Here is a 9,315-nt window from a genome sequence, read left to right as displayed (position 1 = left end):
GGATACACTACACATGCATCACTTAATTTCGTATTTACATACATATATATATATATATATAATACAAAAAATATGTATTATATTTAATATTAAAATGAAGATATTTTTATTTGATATATAAAGTTTAGTTGGTATAAATATAAAAGTTAAGATTTAACTATTAGATGTACAAATACATTAAAAATATATGATTAACTAAGACCTCCTGCAAAGTCATAGAGAGAAAACAACCTATATTTGGGTTACATAAATATACATAGTGAAATTTAGATGTTGAATATGTAAATACAAAATTTCTAGAAAAAAGTAAAAAAAAAAAACAATTCCCCAAACAGAACTATTCTGACTACCTGAAAAATAAAACAAGTAGAAAGCTGTCTGAAACAACTTACCCAACAAAAATATAACAGCATTACTATTTACCTTCTTCTTGGCCAAACATCTTGTCAAATATTACTCCAAAATTTGCCAAACCACACCAACCAAGTGACAGGGTTTCCACTCTCCGAAAAACAGACCAAAATCACAAAATGACTATTGTTACAAAAAATAGAATAAAAAACAAAGTCCATTCAAGTAGTCATACCAAATCAATTTTGATTGTTGTCACATTTAACAAAATAAATAGTAGAAATCAACCAAAGCACCAAATATACACAACAAAATTTCACTGACAACATAATGGTAGAAGTCAATTCCTAAACAGCTCCCTCTAAACTGAAATAAAACATAAATATAGAGTTCAATGAGATCTACTGGTCATCAGTGATGCTTCCCTTCTCACTCACATATATACCATCAAGAAACTTTCTGATGTCCTTGTTCTTCACATGGCATTTCTGTAATTAAAAAGAGAAATATTAATTATTTCAATTATGCAATATAATCTATTATTTGAGGCATTTACCATACGTGCCACCAATTTCTATGTATTTACACATCTAACACATAAATCATAACCTTCTGCTGTATTCGTTCCTTGGCAAGGCATTTATGCTTAAAAAAGGAATTAAATTATTTGAATTGTAAAGAAGATGCATTATTTTCTAGAGGAATTTGCATACATGCCACCCGATTCCTCTGCATTTACATATCTAGCACCTAAATTATACTTTTTACACTTATACCATCCAAATCTTTTGTATCACATTAAAAACACCACCTTTTTTAACTTCTGAAAAATAAAATACACCTCATACAAACGTGAGAGATGAGATGGCAAGCATTTATGCAAATCTTCCTATTTTTAAAGTTGGTTTGTGGTTAGAGCGATGGCATGCATTTATGCAAATCCTTCTATTTTTAAAGTTGGTTTGAAGGTAGAGCGAGAGTGATGGACCTGATTAATTAAGGCGGCAGAGCGAGAGACTAGCTCGATATCATTTCCATCAAGGATTAGCTCATCCTTGACCTTTTCAGACCTGATAATGGTCACTCCTTCAAGCATGTCCACTTTTCGAACCTGGAATGAAATAAATATCTATTAACTATAGAGAGATAATAAAAATGTGTACTGCACAATTAAGATGATTTCTTAATGGATTTTGGAAAGATTTTCCGCTTATAATAAACACAATAATGAGAACTATTAACTGGAGAATAAAATGATTTCCCACAAAAATTCAAACAAAACATATAAAGTAATTTTCTGTGCAAGTCATATATAAATAAGCAGATCATGGTATATTCAAGACAAATAATATATTTTCTTCGACGAATAAAAATGTAATATCGCATTGATTTGACTGATTGCAGTTATACTTAATATTGCATCTTCAGGGCCTCAAAGTCGTCCTAAGGATTATAAATATGAATTTTAGGTTATTAATAACCATTAGTTTAAATAAAAATAATCTTAACTTCGACAATTTTATAGGTCGTGAAAAAAGATGACACAATATTTTTAATGATTCAAAAAAATCATATTCCTTCCCCCATAACTCACTAAATTACCCCGCCATGTCATGCTCTAATTGTTCCTATTAACATCCTTGCCAAAACTTATAAGACCACTTATTTATGCAGCAGGGAGGGATTCTTTTTTGCTCAAATGTATAAAGTGCAAACCAAAGCATGTTTGACAAACTAGAAAGATCATGGCTTGCATATCAATAATAGTCATTTAACTAGCCAAACTTACATTAGATAATAATTTTCAACAAATATAAGGACACATCCAATAACACAAATCTCAACTATTCAAAAGAAAAAAAAATCAAAGATAAAAATAATAAAGTGATAAAATATTATCTTAAAAATCAATAATACTCGTTAGATTGAGATATCAGTTAAAAACATAGAGTTGGAAGCAACATTAAGTGAGAAGGTGTGAATGAGAGACATCAAGAAGCATTCTCAAAAATAATGAAAATAATGTTTGTTAGCTAAAACCATCAACAACAATGACGAATGAAAAGAGTATTAGTAAACTAATGAGGGACAAACCCTGAAAAGGAAAAGAAAAATAGTGAACAATGACTTACTGATCGTAAAACAGGAATCTTTACACAAATCTCAACTATTTAAAAGAAAAAAATCAAAGATATATATAATAAAGTGGTAAAATATTATCTTAAAAATCAACAATACTCGTTAGATTGAGATATCAACTAAAAACTCAGAGTTGGGAGCAACATTAAGTGAGACGGTGTGAATGGGAGACATCAAGAAGCATACTTGAAGATAATGCTTGTTAGCTAATAGCAACAACAACAATAACCAATGAGAAGAGTACGAGAAAACTGAAGGGGGACAAAGTGGAAAAGAAAAATAATGAGCAACTTCTTAGTGATCATAAAAAAAGGAAACTTTACATACGTAGCACACAATTCTTATGTATTTACATATCCCACATCTAAATTTTCATATTTACATACATTGCACTTTGGTGCTTTAAGCTTATGCGTGAAAAGGTATATTTCACCTTTAAAAAATAGTAATATTTGAGTACTATTTGCGAAAATATGCAATTTTAGGTTTGAGAAATGTAAATACATAAGAATTGCATGCTCTGTATGTAAATGCCCCCACAAGAAATAATAAGCGAGCATTCTTGCCACAATGCTCTTGCCTAGTTATTGCAGCAGAGGCTAAATTGAACCATGAAATTTGAACACCAAAAAATTGTTTTGAGCCAAAGCTGAGTATGCAATGGTGCAACGCACTCGTTAAAGCTGTGCAAAGAGTGAGTGTATCACATCATCTAATATAAATCCAAACAATTTATATAACTAAACAATCAATAGCTGAAATATCCACTCTCACCAAGAAAATTTGTCTGAATAAGGGCATACCTTCTTCTCACCAAGAAAGTTACGAATCTCAATCGAAGAATTGGAGTTGGTGATGCTGGCATTGATCGGGAAGTGAGCATACACGAAGCGCATCTTATACCGATAACCTTTAGTCACACCGGTGATCAGGTTCTGAACGTGGCTGATGGCCGTGCGGATCGCCGCCATCGCTTTTCGGGATCCGAACCAAGCGTCCACCTTGAGCTTTTTTTCCCCCTCAACAAGTTCAAAGTCGAGGTTGAGGTGCTTGAAATTGCGCGTAAGCTTGCCACGAGGTCCCTCCACCTCTACAATTTTAGCTTTAACTTTCACAGTGACTTCTTCCGGAATATCCATCGTTTGAGATGAGAGGATCGTCTTCATTTTTGCGTCTTGTATCTACTTCTCAGGTTCTTGCTGGTGGTGGGAAGATTGCAACTGGCAGAAGATGGTCGTCTGGAATGGAGAAGAAATCTATCAAAACCCTAGACGAACCTGAGTTTATATAGCGTTGCTTCGGGTTGGATTTCGTGTAATGCAGATGCGATTAGAACTCGGCCCTGTATTTTAAAGAGTAAGGTATTAAACATCATAAACGAATCAAAATAAAGAGCAAGCTAACATTCTTATAAGAAAACGTAAACAAGTCAAAATAAAGAAAACACTAACCCATTACATATGTATTAGCATGCAACATCTAAATTTATACTGACATCTGAATGTATTCAAAATTTAGTGCAATATTCTAACTGAGTATGAAAATAAATAGAATGAGAAAATGACATCTGAATGTATTGAGATTTCACCAACTCCACCGGCAAGAAAATAAATAGAATGAGCAAAAAAAACAACAGATATAGATGGCAGTTAAAGGCCATCTTAATTGTGACAATTACCCAAAATAACATTTACAGACATGCCACTAAATTCTGATGTATTTACATATCTAACACATACTCGAGTGATTTGGTTCAGATTCATAAATGCACTCATTTATATGCCCCTAGCTTCAGTTTTTTTTAAATTCGTTCAACTATAAATTTAAAATTCGTTCAACTATAAAGTAGAAGTACCATAGAATTAACCAAAAAGCTTAACTCCAATGGCATGAATTAGCAAATACCTCACATATAACAGAGCAAACACAGTTCAAATACTTTAATGAACATATAATATTGTATCAAATATAAAATTTTGGCATATTGACCATAAAAAAAACATATAATTTTTTGGCATATTGTATCAGATATACACTTTTGGCATGTTGTATTAAATATAAAATTCTGCAATGATTTAAATGATGCCTGATAGGAACTGTCGCCATGATTTCTATTATGGCTTCACCACAAAAAACCAGGAACCAAAGAAAATTGTTCTGTTATCTATAACATTCAATAATAAAACAAAAATCTCTGATGAAAACTTTGGCAAAACGATCAAGATACATTGATTCCATATAAATTAACATCACCTGAGAGTGGTAACCAATGACCAGCGCCCAAAAGCAAAGTAGACAGGCTTTTGTTTCTTTAAGGTATAATCCAACAATAGCAATGAATCCATCTTAACATTCAGAAACAACCAACCAGCGAAGCAGAAAATGCAATTTAGGAAAATAGAAAAATACTCTACAAGCTTCCTCTGAAGGAATCAGATAGAAAAGTGAATAGGAAAGCAACCTTGAGCCAGGAATGAGACAGGAAGAAGGATTCGAAAAAATGGAATTAACGGAAAAGAAAAAAGAAAAAAAAAACCATATACCTGCGGGAATGCCGAAGAAGCCAAAGGAGGCCAGGAACGCGGGATGAAGAAGGAATCGGAGCTGTTGAGGATCGTCGTTTGTTATCCATAAATAAAATGGAGAAGAAACAAAAAAAAAAAAGAAGGAATATTACTGCAAGACCTCCGAAGAAGAAGAACTGGAAGAACGGTGGAAGGCAGCAAAGTACTGAAGGAAGGAAACGGGGCTGGAGGAAGATTTTCGGTGCGCAGGAGGAGGCGATGGATTTCCGTGCGCGGCTAGGGCAGCGCAAGAAAGCGTTCCTTTGAAGCGGTATCCGGAAAAGGAAGAATTGCGTACATATTTGTATTTTTTTTTGGTGCTTATTCTTCTAGATATTATTATGATATGAAATTGGTGTTAATTGCATCATATCACGTCAATTAATGTCATTGATTTTTTCCGATAACTATGTTATCAGATTTAATAAAAAATATAAATTTTGCTCGTCGATAACGTCTATTTTAGCGTGGCTACCAAAATATTTTTTTTCATATTGAGATATTCATTTTCGGACACTACTTTAAAGCTTCTAAAATATAACTTTTTGATGTCTTAATTCATTAAATATTGTTAAAGATGTCCGGTAATAATCCAAATGATGTATACTCTATTATATTTAATAACAGATAGAAAAACACAGAATTCCTGACTTTTAAAGTTTTAGAAATTAGATAATGAGCTTTAATAAAATGATAAGCAATACGTTGTTTAAGAAAATATTTTCAAAGATACAAAACTCAACTATGTTCATTAAGAAACACTTTCAAATACTATGCATGGAAGTATAGACTCTGATACTTTAGAGATTGTGTCATCGTTAATCATGATGATCAGAGCATCATCATCATTAATGGCACAATATGACTCAATGAAATGCATGCAAAAAAAAAAAAATGCATAGAGTTTGTTTGGGGTGGCGGTGCGCCACTGTACTGCAATTTTATCTATTTAGGCAAATTGAGTTTTGGAAATCTGCATTGTCTCACCGCTCATCGTAAAGTGACGTGGTAGCTTTCAAGTTGTGGTTTGACTTTTTTAAAAAGTAAAAAATTTGTAATAACCAAAACAGTTTTTTGAGCATCTTATTATTATTCGCCAGTTTCACAGTTATTTTTTAATAAGCTGCAGCAATCTCAAACAAACTTTTAGTCTAATAAAATATAATAGGATTTGTATTCCATCTGCAATATTGTGTTTGTGAAGCCATTCTTAAAAATGGAAGAAGAGAGTTGACTTCCTTAGGGAGAGATTACTTGTGATGTTGAGTTTGAGAAGAAACAATATGCTCATAGGTGAGGATCACTTACCATTGCCCATGAAGAAGGATGTACATGAATTTTTATTTTCCCACCGGATATAGTCAAAATTCAAAGTTAATTTTGTGTTGACAATCTACATATAATTGTCATTTTACTAATTGTTATGGATGATTGTTCATCTAAATTAGTGCATGGAGTTGATAAATGGATTTCCATAAATCAATTGTACATGCTTGTATTCACCATGTCAACATTAGAACTATAGAGGAAAAAATCAATCCCCATCATCAATAAGTTAAGATATATGGAAGCTACTCGAGGCATAGTTAAACTACTTGTTAATCTAATCATTAATGGGAGATAAACAACTTAATTATTAATCCAGAGATAGAAAGTGACTTAATTAAGGAACATAAGGATTGTATAGTAACCATTATTGTACAAAGTTCTTTGACATGGGAAACATAAAGAGAGACGAGAAGTGTCATTAACCCAACCTTGCTAACTCACATTTTATTCATTCGTTAAGCAGACCAGACCAATACGAACAAATTTTTTGAATGGGATTTATGGAAGAGTCAAACAGGAACAACTTTTGTTTGATCGTTTTTTACTAGTTCTGGCTCCAATTAATTACAATAAATAAATAAATATGTAAAAATTAAAATAGTGGTATATTTGATAACATATAAAAGATTTTGTTTGTATAAATGTAATAAATAAAATTTACTTGTTTGATATGTAATTACAAAAAAATTGGGTGGAAAGCAAGGGATGTTGGGTACGTTTCCATCCTTTGTAAGGATTTTAAAATAAATTTAATAGTGTTATTTTGACGTTCCTTATGCTTTGAAGGCTTTCCCCAACCAAAATCATTCGCACCGAGCAAATAGAAACGGTTGCTCGTCTCTTTGTACCGATGCCCGCTTAATCCAGTCATATACCCCTAAGGTTTACCCACGAGATCATCAGTACAAGTAAAACCAGCTATGAAGGCATAATATATGGCTGGGGAAATCAAAATCCTTGAATAGTACTTGATGTAGCCTTTGCAAAGACGATCACCCAAAGTTATTGAAGCCGCTCTGATCGTGTCGCCTGCTGATAGAGAGGCATATGATATGCCTCTGTGTTTTCCTTGTTTTTCTTTAATTTATGATACATTTTGCATGTTCGGGGGGTGGTTGATGATGTCCTTTTCAACACTTTTTCATAATCTTAAAAAATGTAATGAAAAGTAAAGATTTTTTAGCACTCTTTCGTGTTCCATATTCTTATGGTATGCTCTTTGAATGATGAATTAGATGAAAACAATGAGATTGAAGAAGAGAAGCAATATCCTTTTATTGCTCTCCCATGTTGCCACATATCTTAACTATACATGAAAGAAGAATTGGCGAGATTGAAAAAAGCACAAAAAATGTACTACAAAGATGCTGATTGAGAATCAAGTAGCTCCATTATAGAAAATAGTATTGCCTGCTTAGCCCCATCTGGTCATGAAATCTGTACAGCTATTGACTACTCTTCACAATTTCAATTTTTTTTTTTTGTTAATGTTTTTTCATTGGAATATTTGCATAATTGCCACACAATTCTTAGCTTTTTGCATATATTGAACGCCTAAACTTCAATTTTTACATATATGACATCTTATATGGCAGTCTTTCTGATGTGATACGAAAGATTTGGGTAGCAATGATATAAAAAAAAGGTAAAATTTATTAGACATGCAAATATATAGCAATTGTGTGGTTTGTATGTAAATGCCCTTTCTTTTTCATTTTCCTTATATTATAAGGGGGGCGCAGAGATATTGTATTTTTTTTCATATTGAGATATTCATTTTCGGACAATACTTTAAAGCTTCTAAAATATAACTTTTCGATGTCTTAATTCATTAAATATTGTTAAAGATTTCTGCCGCTCTGATCGTGTCGCCTGCTGATAGAGAGGCATATGATATGCCTCTGTGTTTTCCTTGTTTTTCTTTAATTTATGATACATTTTGCATGTTCGGGGGGTGGTTGATGATGTCCTTTTCAACACTTTTTCATAATCTTAAAAAATGTAATGAAAAGTAAAGATTTTTTAGCACTCTTTCGTGTTCCATATTCTTATGGTATGCTCTTTGAATGATGAATTAGATGAAAACAATGAGATTGAAGAAGAGAAGCAATATCCTTTTATTGCTCTCCCATGTTGCCACATATCTTAACTATACATGAAAGAAGAATTGGCGAGATTGAAAAAAGCACAAAAAATGTACTACAAAGATGCTGATTGAGAATCAAGTAGCTCCATTATAGAAAATAGTATTGCCTGCTTAGCCCCATCTGGTCATGAAATCTGTACAGCTATTGACTACTCTTCACAATTTCAATTTTTTTTTTTTGTTAATGTTTTTTCATTGGAATATTTGCATAATTGCCACACAATTCTTAGCTTTTTGCATATATTGAACGCCTAAACTTCAATTTTTACATATATGACATCTTATATGGCAGTCTTTCTGATGTGATACGAAAGATTTGGGTAGCAATGATATAAAAAAAAGGTAAAATTTATTAGACATGCAAATATATAGCAATTGTGTGGTTTGTATGTAAATGCCCTTTCTTTTTCATTTTCCTTATATTATAAGGGGGGCGCAGAGATATTGAGGGGATATATAAAGGACTTTTGGGTATTCATTAACTTTAATCAATCAAAGAAGATTTTATGGAGGAAGACACCTAGAGAGGAAGGTAGTATTGCCTTCCTCATTTGTTTGTTCAGATCTTAATAGCGGCATTTACATACATACCACACAATTCTTATATATTTACATATCTAACACCCAAAGCTTAATATTTAAGGACTATCACCAATTTTTAAAAAGTTAAATAAACATATTCTTGTATAGATCTATCACACCAAAATATTATAAATATAAATATATAAATTTTGATGTTATATATGTAAACATATAAGAATGGCATGGTATGGATGTAAATTTCCA

At 32.1% G+C, this 9,315-nt stretch overlaps 1 protein-coding gene across 4 annotated transcripts; it reads right to left on the bottom strand.

Annotated features, from left to right (window-relative positions):
- Positions 1-640: 640 nt before the first annotated feature.
- Positions 641-5,368, bottom strand: LOC110039477 (60S ribosomal protein L9). Of its 4 annotated transcripts, XM_020744550.1 has the most exons (6): positions 5,168-5,368; positions 5,034-5,094; positions 4,744-4,835; positions 3,294-3,832; positions 1,340-1,462; positions 641-839 (listed from the first exon to the last, which is right to left on the bottom strand). In XM_020744550.1, the coding sequence occupies exons 4-6, from the start codon at positions 3,654-3,656 to the stop codon at positions 753-755; spliced, it is 573 nt and encodes a 190-aa protein (XP_020600209.1). In that variant the 5' UTR covers positions 3,657-3,832; positions 4,744-4,835; positions 5,034-5,094; positions 5,168-5,368; the 3' UTR covers positions 641-752. The 4 variants fall into 4 exon arrangements, with proteins under 4 accessions (XP_020600209.1, XP_020600207.1, XP_020600210.1 ...); XM_020744548.1 differs by lacking the exon at positions 4,744-4,835; XM_020744551.1 differs by lacking the exon at positions 4,744-4,835 and having other exon boundaries at positions 5,176-5,368.
- Positions 5,369-9,315: the final 3,947 nt, after the last annotated feature.

Source organism: Phalaenopsis equestris, unplaced genomic scaffold (genome assembly GCF_001263595.1).
Source record: "Phalaenopsis equestris unplaced genomic scaffold, ASM126359v1 Scaffold000002, whole genome shotgun sequence".
NCBI classification, from domain to species: Eukaryota; Viridiplantae; Streptophyta; class Magnoliopsida; order Asparagales; family Orchidaceae; genus Phalaenopsis; species Phalaenopsis equestris.
The sequence above is the reverse complement of the archived record's forward strand: the minus strand, read 5'-3'. Positions and strand labels throughout refer to the sequence as shown.